Here is a 24,785-nt window from a genome sequence, read left to right as displayed (position 1 = left end):
GGTGATGACAGGTGCTACAAAGAAAAATGAAGTAGGGTGAGTGAGAGATGGGGGATGGGGCTACTATTTTTCAGACAGACCCCAGAAGGCCTTTGTGGATAGGTGATGAGAACAGTGGCTCGAAGAAAGTGAGGGAACACACCATATGAATACCTGGGCAAGAGTGTCACTGACAGAGGGAGCAGCAAGTGCAAAGGCTCAGAGGTGGGACAAGCACAAAGGGGCACTACTGTCCCAGCGGTGGTGGTGGAGGTGGAGGGGTGCCCAGATCACACAGGGTCTTGTAGGCTGTGGTGAGAACTTTGCCTTAACGGTGGTGCATCTTTTCCCTACACCGTCCGTGAGGCGTGTGCCTTCGTTATAACGTAAGGTTTTCCCTGGCCTCAGTTAGTATCCCCCTCATTTAAAAAATGTGTGTAGGGACTTCCCTCGTGGTGCAGTGGTTAAGAATCCACCTGCCAATGCAGGGGACACTGGTTTGATCCCTGGTCTAGGAAGATCTCACATGCCGTGGAGCAACTAAGCCCGTGCGCCACAACTATTGAGCCTGTGCTCTAGAGCCTGTGAGCCACAACTACTGAGCCCACGCGCCCTAGAGCCCTCATGCTGCAACAAGAAAAGCCACTGCAATAAGAAGCCTGCACACTGCAACGAAGAGTAGCTCCCGCTTGCAGCAACTAGAGAAAGCCTGCATGCAGCAATGAAGACCCAACATAGCCAAAAAAAAAAAAAAAAAAAAAAAAAAAAAATTAGTTAAAAAAAAATGTGTGTATGCAGGACTACAGCATGGTATAATAATTCCACTCCTTGGTATATACTCAAAGAGAAATGCAAACATACATCCATACAAAAACTTGTACATGAATTTTCATAACAGCAGTATTCATAAAAGTCAAAAGGTAAAAACCACCCAAATGTCCATCAACTGATGAAAGAATAAACAACATGATGAAAGAATAAACAAGTATGTCTATACTATGGAACGTTATTTGTCAGTAAAAAGGAATAAAGTACTGATACATGTTACAACATAGATGAACTTCTAAAACATTACGCTCGATGAAGGAAGTCAAAAGACTACATGTTGTATGATTTCATTTATATTTGAAAAATCTAGAATGGGCAAATCCATAGAGATGGGAAGTATATTAGTGGTTTCTTGGGGAAGGGGAAGGGTTGAGGAGCAACTTCTAATGGAGATAGGCTTTCTTTTTCGGTGATAAAATTTTCTAAACTTAGATTGTGGTGATAGTTGAAGAATTCTATGAATATACTAAAGTCATTGAATTGTACATTTTAAATTAGTGAATTTTATAGTATGTGAACTGTATCTCAATAAAGATGTTTTAAAAAATTTTTTAAATGTGTTTCTGATATTATATGTAATATCAAAAATCCTGAGGGCTTCAGCTATGTCAAATATATCTAACAGCAGTAATTTATGCCATGAGCTTCCCTTATTTATTGCTTAGATAACTGAAATGTTATAGACTAAGAGGTAGAAACGAACTTCAGGGACTCCACGAGGGAGAAAACTAGATCAAACAGCTGAAATAACTTGTCATACTGTCGTACAGCTTTGATAATAATTCAGTTAAAATGCAACCATATTTTTTTTGCAGCGGTGGGTCTTGTTCAAGAAAGTAATAACAACTCAGGTATTTGACATACTGGAAGAGGATGACGTTTGGAGCTGAGTTTCTTGAGTTTGAATCTTGATTCTGCTACTTACTATGGGTAGGGTCATGGCAGGTCCTCAATAAATATTAATGAAATAAACAAATGGATTGAGGAACGGTTGCGATTTCTCATCTGGAAAAGTGAGACATGGTTACTCATACTTCATGAGACTTCGTATGTGGAATAAATGAATTGATGAAGTTCACGTGATAGCTTTGAATGCGTCCCCACTGTAACTAGTATTATTGTGTAATGGAAGATTAGAGGGAAAGTGGCAATCGACCCTCCTGAGGAGGTATACAAATACCCCAAATGCTATGAAAAATTCCCTGTCCCATCAGAAGACCCAAACAGTTGTTATTCGAGATAGTTCGCATCTTGACATTCAATCAAGCAGTTTTCACTAGGAGGAGGCTGGCATGCTCGCCATCTGTTGGCTGCATGTGTAATTAGCACCATCTGCCGAGACTGTGTCCTTATTTTGCTCTTCAGTCTGCAGCAAGACAGTTTTCGCTTCTGCTGAAAAATGTATTGCTTCTTGGGAGATAATGTAGTGAGCTGAACACAGCATTGCTGTAGAATCTATTACCTCCATAACTTGTTAGGGTGAAGTCATGAACAAGTTCTCAACCTCAGAGGGTTCTGTGAAGTTAAAGTATCGCGAGACCTGCATGTGGCATTTCGGGGTAGGGGTGGGAGGCTGGGAGGGGTACTGGTGCCAGCTTACAGGAGCTGGTTGTTAAATTTTCAAGATTTTGCAATGCAGGTGTTAAACATGGCCATTATTAAAAAATTAATTATGTAAATGTACACTTAAGTTATTTCAAAAACAAAGGTAGCATCTGCTTAAAACTCATGACTTCCTAGTTATTCTACCACATTTATCTATGCTGTTGAAGTTATTCACCTCTATTGTGTCTATGATGGAAATACTAAAAAATGGTATCTCTTCCCAACTCCCTGTTCAATGATCATGTTGGTAGCTTGAAATCTGCTGCAGGGGAAGTATTTACACCATGGAAATTGGTAAATGCTGCAAATTAGGGTTTGATTTTTTGTTTTACTGCTTGTCTAGACTTAAAGAGATGGAGAAAATGTTGACAAAGCAGATTAAATATAAAAGTCTGTTGTGTCTGTACGTTGTCCCATTACATTGTAAAAAGAGGAAAATTGAGGAAATATACTTCTGATATTGAAAAACTATCATCTGACTCAGCTAAGAAGCCGTTCATGTAATTACATCAATTGCAGTCATCGTTTGGCTGCAGATACAAGAGTTTGGAAAAAATCAGCGAAAGCACTCTGTGAAAATCAATTGGCTATATAAAATTTATGATAGAGTGTTGTATATTTTACTATTATTTTAAAACTGTGTGCTATGTACATCCTTTTATCAGTAAAATTTATCATAGGTCTATACACGCATGTATGTACATACTATTTTCTTGAGATACAATATTTTCTTTAATATGTCTGTGGTGAGCATAATTACTTTTTTAAAAAATAAAGACTATTTTTTAGAGCAGTTTTAAGTTTACAACAGAATTGGAAGGAAGGTACAGAGATTTTCAGTTTATCACCTGCTCCCACTCATAATCACCCAAAGACCACAGTTTACCTAAGGGCTCACTCTTGGTGTACATTCTATGGGTTTGGACAAATGTAGAAAGTACTCATCATTATAATATCATACAGAGTATTTTCACTAAAAATCTTCTGTGCTCTATGTATTTATCTCTCTCCCCAACTCAGACTCTTGGCAATCACTGGACTTTTTACTGCCACCATAGTTTCGCCTTTTCCAGAATGTCATATAGTTGGAATCACATAATATGTAGCCTTTTCAGATTGGCTTTTGTCACTTGGTAATATGCATTTATGTTTCCCCCATGTATTTTTGTGTTTTGATAGCTCATTTCTTTTTAGCACTGAATAACATTCCACAGTGGAATGTCTGGATTGTACCACAGTTTATTTGTTCATTCACCTACTGAAGGACATCTTGGTTGCTTTCAAGTTTTTGGTGATCATGAATAAAGCTGCTATAAACATCTGTGTATAGGTTTTTGTGTGGACATAAAATTTCAATTCCTTTGGTAAATACCAAGGAGTGTGATTGCTGGATCACATGGTAAGAGTATGTTCAGTTTTGTAGGAAACTGCCAATCTGTCTTCCAAAGTGGCTGTACTATTTTGCACTCCCACCAGCAGTGAATGAGAGTTCCTGTTGCTCCACATCCTCACCAGCATTTGCTGTTGTCAGTGTTTTGATCTGGGCCATTCTAATAGATGGATGGGGTATCTCATTATTGTTTCAATTTACATTTCCCTGGTGACATATGATGTGGACCATGTTTTCATATGCTTATTTGCCACCTGTATGTCTTCTTTGGTGAGGTCTCTGTTAAGGTCTTTGACACATTTTTCTTTTCCCATTGGGCTGTTTGTTTTCTTATTGTTGAGCTTTCAGAGTTCTTTGTATATTTTGGAGAATAGTCTTTTATCAGATGTGTCATTTGCAAATATTTTCTCTCAGTCTGTGGTTTGTCTTTTTATTCTCTTATATTGTCTTTTGCAGAGCAGAAGTTTAAAAACTTTAATCAAGTTCAGCTTATCAATCATAGATCATGTCTTTGGTGTTGTAACTAAAAAGCATCACCATACCCAAGGTTATCTAGGTTTTCTATGCTATCTTCTGTGAGTTTTATAGTTGTGATTTTTAATTTAGGTCTATGATGCATTTCAAGTTAATTTTTGCAAAGGGTGTAAGATCTGTGTCTAGATTTATTCTTTTGTCGGTGGATATCCAATTGTTTTAGCACCATTTAGTGGAGAAGACTACTTCTGCTCCATTGTATTGCCTTTGCTTCTTTATCAAAGGTCAGTTGACTCTATGGGGGTCTGTTTCTGGGTTCTCTGTTCTGTTCCACTGACCTATTTTTCTAGTCCTTCATTAATACCACACTGTCTTGATTACTGTAGCTTTATAGTAAGCCTTGAAGTTGAGTAGCATCAGTCCTCCAACTTTGTTCTCATACTTTTTTTTCAGAGATTTGAATATTACACATTTACCACTGCTTGTGATCTGGTTTTAGTGCTACTACTAATGTGCCATGTGACTTAGTACAAGTTGTTTGGCTTCTCTGAGCTTTGGTATCCTCATCTGTGATTTAAATGGTTGGAAAAGAATACATGTAGGTTCCAAGAATTTGTTTCTTGATAGAAGGGACAATGATGCAATGGAGTGGTCACAAATGGGATCTTTGAAATCATTCGTGTTGGGTTCTAATCCCCCCTCTATCACTTACTGAGTAATCTTGGGCACATTATTTAAATGTTCTGGGCTTGTTTCCATGTCTGTAAAATGCAGATAATGAAGTGCAGTTCCTTGGATGGTCAAGCTTAAATAAAATAATACTTGTTTTTCAATTAGCTCCTAGTCAATTTGTGCTAAATATAGGCAATACCCTTTATCTATGAAATATGATCATCACAGTCAACACTTTTGGAAACATACCATCAGTGTAATGTTCTGTAATTAGAGACATAGACTCTGAACAAAATTGGATAAAATCTGGCGTCAGTCACAGTATTTATTATGTCTAATAGTTTTATGACGTATAAAAGTGAACCTTTAGGATTTCACGTCCTGATGATTAATTGCGGAAGCATCCAAAGAAGCAACTTACGATCCAAGTGGCTAGTACATATTTCACAAGGCCTGTTTGAGAAACCGCTCCACGTCTGTGGAAAGTTTCAGAAATTAATTCCAGCAGTAAATTGCTGAAACCATTCTTTGGGTTGAGTGGGGAGGGATTAAGTTAGGCAAAGCCAAGGATGTGGGAGGGACCTGCCAGCTTTAACAGTTCCTCAAATAAGGTTGGAATGTGCAGTTTCTTAGGAACATGTATGTCAACAGCTGCCCCTTGTTAGTCACAGATGTGGGATAGAAGCATCTTTCCTAAACAAGCCCAGGAGACATCTTTTCCGCTGACCTGGGTGTCTCAGAAAAGGTGGGCAGGCAGGGTGAAGGGAAGGACTGAGGCTTCAGAGGTGATGACATGGGCAGTGGGGTGGGTGGATTTGTATGTATGAACCATATCCATGGATTCACAAAATGCTAGAGGCCGTTGTGTTCTACCATATTTCTATAGATGGGATATTAAAGGCCAGTAAGGGAATATTATTTGCCTAAATTTGTAATGGGGCAGGACCCTATGGGATCTTCCTGGGACAGGCCTTCCCCCATATCCTCTGCTTTATCTTCTCTGTGAAGTACATAGATAAGAGTATTTGATGCACATTTCCTGAGTTTTTTTTTTACAGATGTGAAAACCCTGCACCAAATGAAAGATGTTAACTACTTGATGGCCATGGGCACACAGCCCCCAGGCCTCCTGGAGCCTAAGGACTGATAATGTTACCCCTGTGACACTGCCCTGTTACCTCACCATCAGCCAGTCAGAGAACTGTGCACGAGCTGGTCACATACCCTGCGACCGCCCACCCCCCTCGCCTGGCTTTTTTTTTTTTTTTTATAACATCTTTATTGGAGTATAATTGGTTTACAATGGTGTGTTAGTTTCTGCTTTATAACAAAGTGAGGCACTTATACATATACATATGTTCCCATACCTCTTCCCTCTTGCATCTCCCTCCCTCCCACCCTCCCTAACCCACCCCTCTAGGTGGTCACAAACCACAGAGCTGATTTCCCTGTGCTATGTGGCTGCTTCCCACTAGCTATCTCTTTTACATTTGGTAGTGTATATATGTCCATGACACTCTCTCACCCTGTCACATCTTACCCCTCCCCCTCCCCATATCCTCAAGTCCATTCTCTAGTAGGTCTGTATCTTTATTCCCGTCTTGCCACTAGGTTCTTCATGACCTTTTTTTTTTTTTTTTCCTTAGATTCCATATATATGTGTTAGCATACGGTATTTGTTTTTCTCTTTCTGACTTACTTCACTCTGTATGACAGACTCTAGGTCCATCCACCTCACTACAGATACCTCCATTTCGTTTCTTTTTATGGCTGAGTAATATTCCATTGCATATATGTGCCACATCTTCTTTATCCATTCATCTGATGATGGACACTTAGGTTGCTTCCATGTCCTGGCTATTGTAAATAGAGCTGCAATGAACATTTTGGTACATGACTCTTTTTGAATTGTGGTTTTCTCAGGGTATATGCCCAGTAGTGGGATTGCTGGTTTGCTGAAACCCTTCAGGAGCTCGAGGTTTTTTAGAGGATGAGCCACCAGTCTCTTTGCATGGCCCTGCAAGAAAACTTTTTCTGCTCCAAACTCCTATGTTTCAGTTTGTTTGGCCTTACTGTTCATCGGGGACGTGAACTTGCACTAACAAATTCATAGCACAGACAGAGCCAGAGCCAGAAGCAACCAGGCTTCTTGACTTGCCTCTTGCAGGCCTCCACTTAATGGGAACGCATGGCTGAGGATCACAGGCTCGTCTCTACTTGGTCCTATGACAGCCTGCAATGCTTATCTAACACGCTTTTATTAAAATGGGCTAAATTTTAGAGCTACTTTAGTGTTTACTATGCATCCACTATGTGATCAGCACGGTGCTATGTGTTTGCTGTAAGGAAAACAATGTTTAGTAAACTTTGGTCTTTGTGATTGAGAAGCTTATTTTTATATTCATTGATAACAGATTTATTGTATATGCTCCACACCGAAGTAGATAGAGCATGAGATGGTTTCAGCCTACACAGAGAGGCAGGAAGACATTCCAGTGTAGGGAGAAGGGCAGAGGGTAAAAGAGGGAGGAATGAATTCTAAAAACCATTAGTTCAGTTTAGTATCCCTTTGTCAAGTGTCCATCATGTGTCAATAACCACGCTATAGGATTTGCGTTGGTTATTAACTTTAAAACAAACAGATGTATTACAATGTAGGTGCATTTCCTCCCTTTTAGAGATATGGAAACAAACTTGGAGAGGTTATGTTCCTTGTAGATTTCACATTTGGAAAGCGGTAATGCTGGGATTTGAACGCAGGTCTCCTTGTCCCCAAATGTAACATTCACGCAACCATATTTTAGCTGCTGCTACATCTCAAACATGATGTTTAACTTTCCCTGAGGTCATTGTCTCACACCTCAGCCCAATGTCTGTTGCTGTGTGAATCCTTCCTAGGATTCACAGTTCTTCTGCAGGGGCCGAATTAAGTATGTACGTAGTTTTTTGAGTTCCGACAACACTTCGTATAGACCCGACCAGAATGTGGGCTCCACGTGGTCTAAGGTCTTCTGTGACTCAGTGCCCTGCCACAAAGAGATTTTCAATAAAAGCGGCCTTCTCCCCTGGCAGTTATCACACGGTGTTGTAACTGCCTTGTTTTCAATTCTTCTAGTTGTGACTACTTTATATTTCACTATTGAAAAGTGTATTTGCTACTCAAACGCTTTTTCTTTCCTCTGTGTGATGATGAGACAAAATACTGTCCTGTAGTTCCATTAATGAGTGATTTTACAACATTTATAACATTGGCTTTGAACTGAATATTGTATCAATGCCTCTCTCACTTTTCTTTTCTTTCCTTTTTTCTTTCTTTCTTTTTTTTTTTGCTCCCAAATAAGGGTGTGACCTCTATCATCACTTTTGAGCCACTGGCTGTGTCTGAAATAAATTTAAATCTAAAATAGTAGGAGAATAATCTTAAATTTATTTCTTATCATTTCTAGGCCTGGGGCCTAAAGCTTGTTATTTGTTGAGGATATAATCTATAGGATGGCAAATTCCATCATTTTTTGTGATGTTTTGTGTTGCCGTGTTCTGCCACTAGAGGACAGTATCATCCCTCAATTCATGTCTTTTGCACTAAAAATTGCATAGTTTGGATGAGTGGGAAATCAGGGAACAGGGAGAGTTTGCAGAAAAATTTTTAGATACTAGCAAATATAGTAGAACCCTGGAAACATTGCCATAGTTGACAAAACTTGAGTTCTGGTCTAGGCTAGGACTGCTTGCTCTGTGACCTTGAGTGAGCCCCTTCTCTTGCCAGGCTTCTTGGCATAAAATGAGGGGGTAAAACCAGATTAACTCTAAACTCTTTGACATCTAAATTCGACTAAAATCAAACTAGTAGAAAGGTATTTTGATGGCATTATGTAGAATTCTACCTTGCTTCTTTTCAACCAAGCTCATGTTTCTGGATATACGTGTTTAGCCATCTATGCATAATTCCTTCTTTTTCTCATGGATAGTTTATTGTATTTCATTATAAATTCATTCTTGTATATGATATGCTTTTTACCTCAAAGGAAACTGGTTTAGAGTTTGTGCTTGGTTCACATGGAAGGCAAAGAGAAACTCATTTTAGGCTCATTTATTCTCAGCATTAAGAAGCTAAGCCACACCAGTTTTGAGTATTACAGCTATCGTCACCTGAAAAGAGACAATTGCTTCTGCATCTGTGGTTAATGCTAATTAATGGTTCATCATAAACAACTTACACTATATACATACTTTGCCCCCAAATAAACTTTTACCCATTTTTAGGAATGAAAAAAAAAAGAAAAAGCCAAGCTTCAGGGAAGATAAGTTCTTGAAATCTGACAGTTTCCAGATAATGTCAGAATATGATTGCAAGAAAAATAATATGAAATGTACATTAACATAAATCTATAACTGCTCAACTTGATGAAAAATATCACCATAAAATTCTGCCATTACTGAACCACGCAATATGTTTTTCTCTATGACATTTTGTGAGAATGAATAAATTATCTGAGAATGTGTTTGCATCAAAAATACAGAATTTTATAGTAAACACATAAATCATTCAAACATTTTCCAGCAAGATGCCTGATCCAAAAAAATGGGGGTATTCATATTACTTTTCCCCTTTTCAGCTCCTTTCTCTGTACAGTACCTTAGAGCTCTGGGTGGTAATACAAAACCATCAATTATGGAAGTGCAGGAAAAGAAGACATAAAGAAATAACTCTTATTGAAGAAGTTTTCCATGCAACCTACAAGCTCAACTCCTGTGAGTCTTGCTTTCACTGAGGTCATCTCTGCAGTTATGATTTCAGTTTACACTGGGGTCTACTTTTAAAAAAGTCATATTTTATAGCCATGGTACTTGGATATCAGCCAACAACCCTTATAAAATTGACAGCACTAACTTAGCTCTGAAAGATGTGTCTTTCAGGTACTTCCGGAGGAATTTCTTTGCTCTTTTTTTATTTTGGGTAATTAATTTCACATAAAAAAAAGCATGATTGCCTTTTTGCTTAGGTTACCGGGAAGCTCAGAGAAAAACTAGCAGTTGTAATAGAATGTAGTGATGTGTGCCCGAGCACCCTGAATTTTATCTTTACCTTAGTCTTACAGTCTATCTAGATACTTCCTACGATTTAAAAAAATTTTCTTCCATTTTACCATGCAAGTTTTTGTTGACTACTCCAAATATTTGTAAGCTGAGGAAAAGTGTAGATGAATATATGGATGAATAGTTGTGATGTTGGGATCTATAATAAGAAATATACATTTGGTCTTCGTCCCTGTGTCTGGCACACAGCTCCTAAATCCCTTGGAATTTCATAGTGATGAGAGCTATCAAGGTGTCTTTTGTTATGTTAAGGAGGTGACTTTTGGACTCCATCTAATGATGGGGAGTGGCTGTCAGTGGTGCCTAGCCGATGACCACGGGATCAAAGGGTTAGAACTTACAGTCCCCTACGTCTACCCACCCTCCCCCCCCAACCCCAGGGAGAGGAGAGTGGCTTGAGATTGAGTTCAATCCACAATGGCTAATGATTTAATCAACCATGCCTATGTAATGAAGCCTCTATAAAACCCCCAAAATTTGGAGTTTGAGAGATTCAGGAAGCATGGAAGATCCCTGCCCTTTCCCCATACCTCTCCTTATATGTCTCTTCCATCTGGCTGTTCCCGAGTTATATCCTTTTACAATAAACTGGTAACTTAATAAGTAAAATGTTTCTCTGAGTTCCGTGAGCCACGCTAACAAATTAATCGAACCTAAGGAGGGAGTGGTCGGAACCTCCAATCTATAGAAACACAGGTGACAATCTGGGCTTGTGACTGGCATCTGAAATGGTGGTGAGGTACGATCTTGTAGGACTGAGCCCTTAACTTGCAGAATTTGGTGCTGTCTCTGGGTGGATAGTGTGAGAATTGGGTTGAATTGTAGGATACCCAGCTGGTATCCAGAGAATTGCTTGATGGTGTGTGGGTGGAAACTGCCCCCCTGCATATGTTGGAATTGGAACTAGAACCATCCTGATAGTCACACGGACATATTAATATATGTAGAATAGTGGTCAAAGAAGATTCTGCAATCAAAGAAACGAAGGTGCATGTCTATAGTGAACTATTAAAAAAAGAGGGGAATTGTGAAATCCATTTCTTGTCTGCTTTCTCCCCAGGACTCATTTCTCAATAAATTGCCTATAAAGCTTCTATTAGGACTTAGGACATTTATATATCAAATGATTATGATCTGCTCTGGGATGCCTCTGTGCTCTGGTCCTTTTCTCTGTCAAGAGGCATGAAAAAACTTCCTCTGCATAATTCATGTGGTCTTCTAAGGACTAAAATACATCAGTTAATGGAGAAAAGCTCTGAATCAAGTGCTGTGTGCATCGAAGGCATTTCCATGTTTAAGGACTAAAGAGGCACTGATAGGAAATCCCTCCTATTTTGAGGGGTTTAGGAGTGGCCTAGAGGGACGATAGACAGGGATCTGTCAGGCTGTGCAGGATGGAGAGGAGAGATGGAGTAGGGAACAGCTCTTGTTTCCTGCCTCTGCTAATTCAATTGAATTGATGAGTCATAAATGCCCTGCCCACTTCACATTTCAAGAGGAGGAAAGTAAGACTCAGAAAGGTTAGGTGCCTTACTTAAGGTAACACAGCCAGGGAGTAGTAGAGCCTGGGCTTTGGCTCCTCTCATTGCTCCTTCCACCTTGCTTCCCTTTGCTTCCCTTCCCTTTGCTTCCACCATATCTTCCCTTTGCACCTCCAGGTCCACTGTTCACCTTGTCTACCCTGCTCCACCGCACTCTCCATCCTGGGAGACCAACCAGCCCATGCAGGCTACCTTGCCCCGTGGTTTCAGGTTGGGTTCAGCCATTGGGAAGTCCGAACAGGAGATCAGAGGAAGGTTGGAGAGGGAGGCTGGGGCCTGTATTCCCTTGACTCCCACCCTGGGAGGTCCACATGGGCTTGTGGTGTTCCTCAGCCAATGGTCACTGCTCCTCTCAAGGTGGTGAGCTCCTTCTGGTTTTCTGTAGCTGTCCCCTCATCCTTTTGGGCTTAAGGGTGGTGACAGCACCACTGCTGTTGGCCCCAGTTTCTGCATCACCCCTCATTCTTCTCCTACACCTCACACACCTTAGTCAATAGTTCCTTTGTAAATAAACCTCCTTAAATTAACCTAATTTGGGTGTGTGCCATCTGTTTCCTCTTAGGACCCTAACTATTACACTTTCCCATTAAAGAAAATGTGATGTTAATAATATGTTATAGAATATAGCATCAGACACATAAAAGTTGAATTCGATGCTTCAGTTACTGGGAAATGTAAATCATGGGATTGTCATCTTTTCTAACCGAACATTGTAAGAGAATATGGGGACATTGGGGGAAATGATGAGAGAAGCTATAACGTATAGGAGCCAATTAAATTTCTTTGGCTGTCCTCCATTTGTGCTTCTAGCACTACTGAAATTGATTATTTCCTTTCAGGTTCTTACCTGTATCTTTATCTCCAAATTGAGTTGCTTTGCCTGAAGCTTTAAAATCTATTTTCATGTTAATTAATCAGCATTTTAAAATTAGATTTCTATCTTGCAATTTTACAGAGGGGTATGCTTAGAGAAATAACTTAGTTATGTATCTGATGCAACCCATATGTTTCAAAACAATTTCTTTCCCAAATTGCACAACATGGAATATGACTTTTCACGATCAATTTCTTCATAAATAAGGTAAGGTGATAAAAAGGCAGAAGATGTGAGAGACTCTTTCCAAAATTAGTTATTTCATGAAGGTTAATTCAATAGATAACCTTGTTGAAGAAATCTGTGACCACAGACAAAAATGTAAGAGGATCTTGGAAGCAAAGAAAGATACAAATATACTTATATTTCAAACTTTGTGATTTGACTTTACCTTTAACATGTTGGCTTCTGATATCCCTGAAAATGGGTTGTTCCACCTGTAGAAGACAACGTGGCACCATTATTTCTTAAATTGTGACTATACCATCTCATGACCTGCCACTCAGTATATAACTGTAATCTGATGATTCCCAAGGATAAAGGCATAAGTCCCTGGACTCATCATTCTTATAGATCACCCTATGAGTATGGGAGGCGATCAGTCAATATGTGTAAATACGTGTAAATACATGTACCACTGTGCCAGCAATGAAGGTAGTGGCCTCAGGTGGTAATTTGGCATAAAAATACTTGGTTTGAGATCCAATTGAGATCCAATCCAATCTTATTGCTGTGAAACTTTGGAAAAGCATTTACCATATTATGAGCCTTAGATTTTTCATCTTTTTAATAGGGAAAATATTTAGTCAATTCATGTCATTGAATTATTGTGAAGATCAACATACATGATCAAGTCCATGAAAGCGATGGAGCAGGCAGATCAGAGTGTGGCCTCATGTGGATGCCCGTGTTGGGGTTTCACCTCCGTCATGTGCTGTCTATAAGACCATGGCCAGTCATTCAACCTTCTAAGCCTCAGTTTCCTCATCTGTGAAATGGAGGTAACAAAAGAACTGATACCTCACAAGGGTGGCAGGACTACATGAGACAGGCAATGTGCCTAGAACAGGGAATGACACAAATGAAGCTGAATAATTGTTAGCTGTCATTATTGATAGTATTAAAGGTGTTGCTGAACTATTAAGGGCTGGCTGTACAATCATTAGGCATGAGAGTGAAGAAGATGATAGAGACCTCCTAATGGTGCCCAATGACTTTGAAAGCCTTTAAGCCTAGATCAGTATAGGGGTCTAGGATGGTTAGTTTTATGTGTCAAATTGACAGGGTCACAGGGTATCCAGATATCTGATTAAACATTATTTCTCGGTGTGTCTGTGAAAGTGATTCCAGATGAGATTAGAATTTGGATCAGTAGACTGAGTAAGGCATATTGCCCTCCCCAATGCCGGTGGGCATCATTCAGTCCATTGAGGGCCTGAATAGAATAAAAAAGCAGGGGAAAGGAGAATTTGATCTCTCCGCCTGACTGTTGACCAGGGACGATGGTCTTCTCCTGCCCTCGATGACTGAGATTTACATCATTGGTTCTCTTGGTGCTCAGGCCTTTGGTCTCAGGCTGGAACTTATGCTACTGACTTTCCTGGGTCCCCAGCTTTCAGATGGCGGATTGTGGGACTGAGCCTCCATAATCACTAATTTATTTATATGTATGTGTATATGTATATATGTCTATGGCTATGTATGTCTATATGTTTCTGTCTTTCTATCGTATCTATACTATCATCTATCTATCTATCACCTATCTATCTATATCTATCTATCTATCTATCTATCTATCTATCTATCTATCTATCTATCTATCTACCTATCTATCATCTACCGCCTATGTTTCTAGAGAACCCTGACTAATAGAGAGTCTTAGTGTTACACTTTATTGGTGCCAAGTTGAGTTGGCCAAGGTGGATGGGGAGGAAGGGTCACTGAACGCCCTGTTACCTCATGTCTTAATGTTCTACGTCCACCTCTTCCTCTGTGGAACATTGAAACACCTTATTTATGCTTGGAAAGTGGTGGCTCTTCTGCTGACCAAGTTAGTCAAGACTTGAATGTGGTTTGGGTTTGCTGTTGTTACGGCTTCCTTCATCACACCATCAACTTCCAACTCCTCCAGGGTATGGAGCCTGGCGTGCTGGGTTTTTATTTTATAGTAGCTTTTTTTTTTTAACATCTTTATTGGAGTTTTGCAAAGTTCTTGTTGCATCCTCAGCTTTCAGCCTTCCCTGTGCACCTGCCCTGCAGAGCGGGTCTCTCCCAATGCTCTTGCCCACCTGCCATTGCTAGCCTGGAGCAGGAGAGGTTCTCCATTGTCTCTGTCTCAGCTGGGCCGTGCGTGATTAGGGTATTAGGGATGGGGCTTCCTTAGTGTTTCTGTTCTTTTCCCCTTTGGTGGCCAAGGTCCATTTTCCCTTTTGAACATTTGGATCCATTTGGATCTTTCGCATGAGTTTCTTTGCATTGCATCTTCCCCAGAGGGAGGTACCCTCGGATGATATTAGCATAGGATCCTGGGCCTAGAAATATTTCCTGCCCCTCCCCCAGGGCTACTCCCATTTTTCTATCAAATAAATATTTACTAGTGCCTACTTTATACCTGTATCAATGCTGGATTATGAGGGAACAAAGAGGAATAAGAACTTGGATGGTGAAGGAAGACTCAGACATGCATGCAGTTCTGAGTTTACAACATATTTTAACACAGGTTTAATTATAACAGAAGCTTTTCAGCCTCAGCATCCTTGAGAGTTGGGGCCGGCTAATCCTCTGCTGTGAGGGCTGCCCCGTGCTTCTGCAGTATACTGAACGGCACCCCCGCCCTCCACCCAGTACGTGTCAGTAGCACTCCCCAAGTCTTGACAACCAAAAATGTCTCCAGGCATTGTAAATGACCACTAGGGGTCAAAATGGGCTCGGATCAGAACTACCCATTACAGTGCACTGTGTTACTGATGTCAAAGGCTGCTTTGCATTGCTTCCTCCAGAAGGCTTCTTAAAAGCCTCTGGCTGGACCAAGTGATGCATCTCCCTGCTCTTTGCACCCTGTGTCACTTCTGTCTTAACGCTTTATATTACATCAAAACTGCCTGTTTGGGCCAATGCCTCCTCCATTAGACTGTGGGCATTGGCTCATGTTTTTTTATCCCCATTGTTGAGCATAGCGCTTTGTACACAGCAAGCGCTCAATAAATGAAACGATGGACAGTGGTCTAGTGGTTTAAGACAGTTGTAACCAGTCTAAGGCGTCATCGTAAGAACTGGCCGCTGTAAGGACTGTTGAAGATCCATTTCACAGATAGTTTAATCTCAACATAAATGTGCAAAACGAATTAGAATTAACTCCTGAGAATGAGGTTATAGTGAAAAGAATCTGCTTACCGTAAAAACTTGATTGTTCAAACATTGATTATAAAAGCAAAATTCCTTTTTTAGCTGAATCGAGGCCAAGTCCTTATTTAATTAATTTATAAGACAACTTCCCTCCTGGCCAAAATTGTGCTCAAGTCTCCCATATCCTTTTTCTCACAAGATTTCACTTGACTTAATATGTTGAGATTATAGTTCCACTTGCAAAGTGACCTAACTAAAAGAAGAAATGTACAACAGAAAGCTACAGAGATAATATGAAAGGATATAAAGTAATAAAAATGGAGACAAATTCTGGCATAGTTGTTTTAAAAAAAATCAAATAAGAATTATTATTTTTTAAAAAAGCATTCTTCTCATGAAGCTTTACTTACATGGAAAGGGGGATTATCTGTGATTTTTAGGGAAAGAAAAGCTTAACTTTTTAGGTCAGAATTTTCTACTCTATAAGCAGACAAGAACTTGTGTCTTTAGCCTCTGGCCCAATGACTCTAAAATTCCTATTGTTCCCTGAATATGCTTCATGCTTTAGTGATGAGAGCCCTGAAATGTCCTCCTCCCTGTCAAACAGCCCCCTGTGGGGCTGCCCCAGTTTCACATCTTGGGAATAGTAGCAAATATTCACGTGACAACTTTGAGGAACAGACTGGAAAAGGGTTCCATGTGAATAGAAATCGAACTGGGAAAGAAGACTGTGTCCCTTTTCCTATTAATATTTCAAGCTATTCATATTTCAAGGTTCAGATCAAACGACTGAGAGTTTGTTTGTTCATTTCTATCCAATTAGCCCATATCTGTTGAAAACTTCTTACATAAAGGCACTGTGCTGGGTACTGGGGCTAAAATGGTCCCTGTCCTCATGGAGGTGTCATTTAGTAACGGATTGCTTTGTGCCAGGCACTGTGTTTTGTATGTATTATCATAAAGCTATGAGATTTTATAGCTAAGACAGTAAAGGCTCAGAGAAGGTAAGTATTGGAGCCGTTAAAATAGGGATTATAACGTTTGTCTTGCAAGGTCATTTTAAGGATTAAATGTCATTCATTCATTCATTTATTGCCATCTATCCTCCGAAAGACCTTCCCTGACTGCCCTGCTTTCATTATTTTTTCAAAGCACTCATCACTTGACATATTGTCTTTGTATCTATTATTTATCTATTTATTTATCACAGGCTTCCTCCCACTAGATGTAAGTTTCATGAGAGCAGGGCCTTGGTGGTTTACTGATGCCTATAATTTTGTCTGGTCCATGGCAGGTACCCAACACATATGTCTTGAGTGAATTTGTTGAGTGAATGATTCAGGTGTTTAGCTTGGTGTCTGTGAAAAGAGGAAGTGTTCAGTATTTTATCCCTCATCTTGCTCTCCCAATCTCTCTTGGCTGTGTTCTGTGTAAATGACATTATTTGGTAAAATTTGTAGTTTCCTTTTCTTGTCAATATTTAACAGAAACCCTCAAGTTAAATAGGTAAACTATTTGAACAGATAATGCACAAGGAAGATGTGTTATAAATATTCAAAAGCATGTTCATGCTCACTAATAAATGTGCTACAGATGTAAAAAAAGAACAGTGAAATCTCTTTTCTGTTTTTTTAAATTATGATTAAAAATGTAATATCCAGTTTTGGTGAGAATTCTATGAGGTGGAAATTCCAACATAGGGCTTCCGGGAGGGTAAATTGAAATGATTTTTCAGGAAGAAATTTTACAATATGTACTAAAAGCATTTAAAATGTTTTCACTCAATGGAATTAAAAATCTTATAGTGGGGAGTGATGTATCTGTAAAGATTATGCTTATTAATGCTTGTTTTGTCACATGGGAGATTGTTTTATGACTGAAAGTTAATGTGAAAAGGAAAGAAAACTGGTATATACTATACAATAAGGACTCCCTTGCATGAAACATATCAGCATAGAAAACATTGACATGAAATTGTACCCAAAATGTTATGACTGATAGCCCTGCAACCCCAGGGAAGATTAATTTGTATTTTATGCATTTCTGCATTAAGAAAATTAAACATTAGCAAAAGTGTTATTACAAATAAAATTCTATATGTGTTTAGAGCATTTACATTCACAAGATATTTTCATAAGATTATCTTTTGTGGTCTCAACAGCTTTTTGAAGTAAGCATGGCAGAGATTTTTATTCTTATTTTTTAGATGGGTTTACAAAGAGGCTCAGAGAGGTTGTTTGACTTACTGTCGTCCCTTGGTATCTGTAGGGGATTGGTTTCAGGAACCCCCATGAATATAAAAATCTGTGGATGCTCAAGTCCTTTATATGAAATAGCATAGTATTTGGAAATAACCTACGCACATACTCCTGTATACAGTTGACCCATGAACAACATGAGTTTGAACTGTGTGGGTCCACTTATCCTTGGATTTTTTTCACTAAGTACGTACTATGGTACTACTCAATCCTTGGTTGGTTGAATCATCTCTAGATTACTTATAATACCGAATATAATGTAAATGCTATGTTAATAGTTGTAAATACAATGTATATTATGTAAATAGTTGCTGGCATGTGGCAAATTCAAGTTTTCCTTTTTGGAACTTTGTGGAATTTTTTTTTTTTTAATCCTTGGTTGAATCTGCAGATGGGGAACTGGCAGATATGGAAGGCTGACTGTACTTATTACCACATAATTAGCAGTTGGAATCTTTGGGTCTAAAATCTGGGCAAAATGATGTTATTATCAAAAAGCTTTGAGTTTAAATTCTGCTTCCAGAGAACAGGATGAGCATTAGATGAGATGCAGGGGAAAGCCTGATGCCTGGCTCACAGAAAATCTTCAACAGATGTTCTTCTCCCTTCTAAACTTATTCTACAGGACCATAATCCCGCCAGTCAAATCCCCCTGCACCTCACTGAGCTTGACCTGCTCATCACCTAACAAGATGCCTTGGGAATGAGAGATGGGGAAGCTCTTGGCTGCTAGGATGTACCCTCCATATGTTTGGTTCATACGGTCAAGGCTTTACTCACTTCTTCCAGCCTCATCCGGGTTTGCCTGTCTGTGCGGATAGAGGTCTTGGCATCTAAGGAAAGGGGCATGTCCATCACACCCTTGAAATAACGTGTATCTGTGAGAAGAGAAAAAATTTAAGGTCATACTTTACATGGCTCAGAATATTATAATTTATAAACTATTTGCCTATCTACAAATTCATTGAGTCATCACAATATAGGTATGAGGCAAGTAATTCTACTTCCACTTAATGGATGAAGAGACTGAGCTTCAAAGAGAAGTCACTCCTCTTGGTCCATACACGTAAATGTCAAAGTCTGGACCTGAACATTCTTCATTCTCTTATCCACTTGGAGAATTCTACTCATCTGTCAAGGCTTGGGCTGCGTCACGCCCTTCGAAAATCTTCCTAGACACCTGCACACCACCCCTGACTCTCTTTTCCATGTCATATACTTAACATATGCTTAATTATATACTTAACATAATTATATACATTATCTACTTAACTTATTCTATCATACTTATCTGTTTATCTATCTTTCTGCCTTTAGATTGTGACCTTCCTGAGAACATGGATTATGCTTTATCTTTATGTCACTTGATCAATCTTAACGTGATAACTGGCACACTGTAGATACTCAGTAAATGCTTGCTGAGTAAATGAAGAAAGGAATATCATTATTATTTACAAGGTGATTCTCCCCAGTAGATTCATTTCAGTAGATCAGGCTCTCAGAAATCACAAATGCTTTCTCTTTTCCCTTACAGCAGTGTGCTTTACCTAAGGTTCAGAGAACTTGCTGGAGCTGCCCAAAGCACCCCAGTTAGAAAGAGGCAAAGGTGGATTGGTAATAAGGTCTTCTTTCTCTTACAAAGTTTGGCTTTGCTGCCATGCCCTAGTGCCACTCATATGCTGGTTACTGGCAAAACATATCAGCCATATTAAAAAGTCTTCCCTTTTACTGTAATCTCCTCTATGCAAGCTTTGTCTTAACAGGGATGTTGCCCACATTCCTGCTGGTCAATCTTCTGTCATGCTCATCAGGACTTAAGATGAGCATCATGATAATAATAACCAATAGTCATAGAGCCTAGACTCTGTGTTAAGTCCTCTGGTGAGAACTCAGCATGCATCATACATGTGATCTTCAAAAAACACTCTGGGGGTAAGTTCTGTTATTATGAAGCCTGTTTTCTGATAGACAAAATGATTTTTAGATGCTTGCTCAAGGTCACACAGCTAATAAGACATAGAAGCATGATTTTAAACTAGAGCTGTTTAATTCAGAACTTTAGTTGCTATGCATTATTGCAGCATGGACATGCATTTTCAGATTTCAGCCCCCAAATGTTACCTGCATATTCAGATTCCTTTATAGGCCTGGCTGGTAAAATTTTCACTGATTGCTGTGCTTCTACCATATGAAGCTCAGGGTCTTCATAGTCCTCATCTGTGTGGTCTTTTGCTCCATCGAGGACTGCTGCTAATTTCCTTCCCTAAGGAGGGAACATTTGAGTGAGTCAAGGAAAGGTACAATAATGACAAAGATTATAGACTACCATGCTAGCCAGGGGAGTAATATCGATTCTCTTAGCTTGGAGTTAAAGATTTAAGAGTCTAGGGTCTGAGGCAGTTAAATTCTTGTAGTAGGCAGAATTCTAACGATATCCCTAGAATGACATCAGCATTATGGTGGTGTGAGACACTCCCTTTGTCTCTCCCCTTCAATCTACAACTAGTAAAACATCCATAACTCAACAAAGGTTCCTCTGCCCAAGACACCAAGACTCCAGAGAGACTCACATGTTTGTACATCTGAAGGTAGGTAGATCGGAATACATAGAGAGGGTAGAATCAGGGGAACAGTAGAGGTGGTGCCCATAATCCTGACCCCCAGAAAACCTGGTGGCAGCAGCAGAGGTGGTACACGACTCTTATTTCCTGGCTACATTGGTGCCCATGGCCACAAGGAACTGGGCAGCAGCAGCAGCAGGACCTGCAAACTCCAGGTGTGCCTGTGATTCTGGCACCCCCTGCCCGTGGCTCCTCATCCCTTGCTACAGTAGCATTGCCGATAACCCAAGCAACACTGGACATGAAGATGCCAGTAGCAGCAGTGACATTGACATCAGCAAGGCACCAGTGATCCCAGAGGCATAAGCAGCAATGACAAGGGCACCAGTGAAAACTCTGGTAGAGGCAGTGGAGGGTGGAAACTGCTGATTCTCAAATAGAGCCAGAGGCAGCTCAGAGAAGAAAAAACAAAAAGGTGCTATAGCAGCACCTACTGAAAAACAAAAGAAAGGTCTCTAATTACCAATCTGTGGAACTGTTAGAATCAAAGTAAACAAAGCTTTACCTAAACAAGAGAGGTGTTTGCTACTTCAAATGCACTGGTAGAGGAACAACTCATCAAGCACCATGAAGAACCATGGTAACACAGTATCACAAAATGAATAGGACAATTATCCAGAAACCAAATTTAAGTCACAGGACACTGTGATCTAACTGATAGAGTTAAAAATAGCTGTCATGAGGAAACTCAACAAGCCATAAGAAAACTCAGAAAGCAATTCAATGAGCTCAGGAATAAAACCAATGACAGAAGGAATACTTTACCAAAGAGACTAAAACTCTAAAAAATAATCAAACAGAAATACTGGAGCTTGAGAACTCAATAAATGAAATGAAGAATGCATTAGAAAGAATTGGAAATAGAGCAGATAATGTGGAAGAGAGAATCAGTGAGCTCAAAGATAGAAATTTAAAAATGATTCAGGTAGAAGAGGAGAGAGAACTAAGATTTTTTTTAAAAATGAAGAAATTCTATAAGAACTATCTGATTCCATTAGAAAAAAGCACCATAAGAATAGCAGGTATACCAGAAAAGGAAGAGAGGGAGATGGGAGTAGAGAGCTTATTTAAAAAAATAATAGCTGAGAACTTCCCAAACCTGAGGAAGGAACTGGATATACAACTCCACGAAGCTAACAGAACACCTAATTATCTTAATGCAAAAAGACCTTCTCCAAGACACATTATATTAAAACTGTCAAAAGTCAATGATAAAGAAAGAGTATTAAAGGCAGTCAGGGAAAAAAAAGACAGTAACCTACAAAGGTACTCCCATTAGGCTATCAGCAGATTTCTCAGCAGAAACTCTGTAGGCCAGGAGAGAAAGGAATGACATACACAAAATACTGAAAGATAAAAACTGTGAGCCAAGAATACTCTATCCAGCAAAGTTATCTTTCAGATATAAAGGAGAAATAAAGGCTTTCCCAGACAAATAAAACCTGAGGGAGTTCATCACCACTAGACCTGCCTTACAAGAAATGTTGAAAGGAGCTCTTCTACTTGAAATAAAAAGATAAAAGTATACAAAACTTTGAGTAATGTGATAAATAGAGAATCAGAAAATTGTAACTCTATATCAGAATAGGTTGTTAAACACTTAATTATAGCATAAAGGTTAAAGGAAAAAACATTAAAAATAACTATAGCTACTTAAATTTGATAATGAACTCACAACATAAAAAGGGCTGTTTTTGTGGCAACAAAAATATGAGAGGGAGAAGAAAAGGATACAACCTGTATAGACAAATGAACATAAGACTAAACAACATGTTACTGAACAAATATTGGGTTAATGGAAAAATTCAAAGGCGAAATAAAAAAACACAAGAGGACAAATAAAAATGGAAATATGACATACCAAAACCTATGCATGCAGCCAAAGCAGTACTAAGAGGGAAGGTAGCAACACAGGCCAACCTCAAGAAATAAGAAAAATCTTGAATAAATAATATAACCTTATACATAAAATAGCTAGAAAAAGAAGAGAACACAAAGCCCAAAGTCAGTAGAAGGAAGAAAATAATAAAAAATAGAGCAGAAGTAAATGAAATAGAGAAAAAAAGACAACAGAAGAAGATGAATGAAACTAAGACCTGGTTCTTTGAAAAGATAAATGAAATGGGCAAACTTTTAGCTAGACATGCTAAGAGAAAATGAGAAGGCTTAAATAAATAAAATCTGAAACAAAAGAGAAGTTACAACAAAATACCACAGAAATACAAAAGATTATAAGAGACTACTATGAATAGCTATATGCCAACAAATTGGATAACCGAAATGAAATGGATGTAAATTCTTAGAATTATATAACCTTCCAAGACTGAATCATGAAGAACTAGATTTTCTGAATAGACTGATCCCTAGTAAGGAGATTGAAGCAGTAATCAAAAACCTTTCAAAAACAAAAGTCCAGGAGACATTCAAGATGGCGGAGGAGTAAGACATGGGGATCAGTTTCCTCCCCACAAATACATCAGAAATACATCTATACGTGGAACAACTCCTACAGAACACCTACTGAACACTGTCAGAAGACCTCAGACTTCCCAAAATATATATATATTTTCCTTTCCCTCTTTTTGTGAGTGTGTATGTGTATGCTTCTTTGTGTGATTTTGTCTGTATAGCTTTGCTTTTACCATTTGTCCTAGAGTTCTGTCTGTCTTTTTTTTTTTTTTTTTTTTTTTTGTATAGTTTTTAGCACTTGTTACCATTGGTAGACATATTTTTTGGTTTGGTTGCTCTCTTCTTTCTTTCTTTTTAAAATTACTTTTAAATTTTTTTAATTTTTAATGATTTAAAAAATTCTTTAATAACTATTTTATTTTATTATATTTTATTTTTTCTTTCTTTCTTTCTTTCTTTCTTTCTTTCTTTCTTTCTTTCTTTCTTTCTTTCTTTCTTTCTTCTTTTTTTCTCACTTTTCTTCTGAGCTGTGTGGCTGACAGGGTCTTGAAGCTCTGGCCAGGTGTCAGGCCTGAGCCTCTGAGGTGGGAGAGCTGAGTTCAGGACATTGGTCCACCAGAGACCTCATGGCTCCATGTAATATCAAATGGCGAAAGCGCTCCCAGAGATCTCCATCTCAATGCTAAGACCCAACTCCAATCAACGAGCAGCAAGTTACAGTGCTGGACAGCCTATGCCAAAAAAACTAGCAAGACAGGAATGCAACCCCACCCATTATCAGAGAGGCTGCCTAAAATCATATTAAGGTCACAGACACCCCAAACCACACCACCAGATGCGGTCCTGCCCACCAGAAAGACAAGATCCAGCCTCATCCACCAGAACACAGGCACCTGTCCCCTCTACCAGGAAGCCTACACACCTGCTGAATCAACCTCACCCACTGGGGGCAGACACCAACAACAACGGGAACTACGAACCTGCAGCCTGCGAAAAGGAGACCCCAAACACAGTAAGTTAAGGAAAATGAGAAGACAGAGAAATACACAGCAGATGAAGGAGCAAGTTAAAAACCCACCAGACCAAACAAATGAAGAGGAAATGAGCAGTCTACCTGAAAAAGAATTCAGAGTAATGATAGTAAAGATGATCCAAATTCTTGGAAATAGAATGGAGAAAATACAAGAAACGTTTACCAAGGACCTAGAAGAACCAAAGAGCAAACAAACAATGATGAACAACACAATAAATGAAATTAAGAATTCTCTAGAAGGAATCAATAGCAGAATAACTGAGGCAGAAGAATGGGTAAGAGACCTGGAAGATAAAATAGTGGAAATAACCGCCACAGAGCAGAATAAAGAAAAAAGTATGAAAAGAATTGAGGACAGTATCAGAGACACCTGGGACAACATTAAACGCACCAACATTCGAATGACAGGGGTCCCAGAAGAAGAAGAGAAAAAGAAAGGGTCTCAGAAAATATTTGAAGAGATTATAGTTGAAAACTTCCCTAATATGGGAAAGGAAATAGTCAATCAAGTCCAGGAAGCACAGAGAGTCCCATACAGGATAAATCCAAGGAGAAACATGCCAAGACACATATTAATCAAACTATCAAAAATTAAATACAAAGAAAAATATTAAAAGCAGCAAGGGAAAAGCAACAAATAACATACAAGGGAATCCCCA

At 39.1% G+C, this 24,785-nt stretch overlaps 1 protein-coding gene across 1 annotated transcript in view; it reads right to left on the bottom strand.

The window, feature by feature from the left end:
- The window catches only part of CLNK (cytokine dependent hematopoietic cell linker), a 114,745-nt gene that overhangs the window by 50,201 nt on the left and 39,759 nt on the right, over window positions 1-24,785 (bottom strand). Inside the window, exons 6-8 of the mRNA XM_068541998.1 lie at window positions 20,185-20,326; window positions 18,844-18,941; window positions 12,852-12,897 (exon numbers count right to left, since the gene is read on the bottom strand). Coding sequence (XP_068398099.1) covers window positions 12,852-12,897; window positions 18,844-18,941; window positions 20,185-20,326 — 286 coding nt within the window. The remainder of the gene's footprint in view (window positions 1-12,851; window positions 12,898-18,843; window positions 18,942-20,184; window positions 20,327-24,785) is intronic.

This window comes from Eschrichtius robustus, chromosome 4, assembly GCF_028021215.1.
Source record: "Eschrichtius robustus isolate mEscRob2 chromosome 4, mEscRob2.pri, whole genome shotgun sequence".
Taxonomy (NCBI): domain Eukaryota; kingdom Metazoa; phylum Chordata; class Mammalia; order Artiodactyla; family Eschrichtiidae; genus Eschrichtius; species Eschrichtius robustus.
This window is presented reverse-complemented; position numbering and strand designations above follow the sequence as displayed.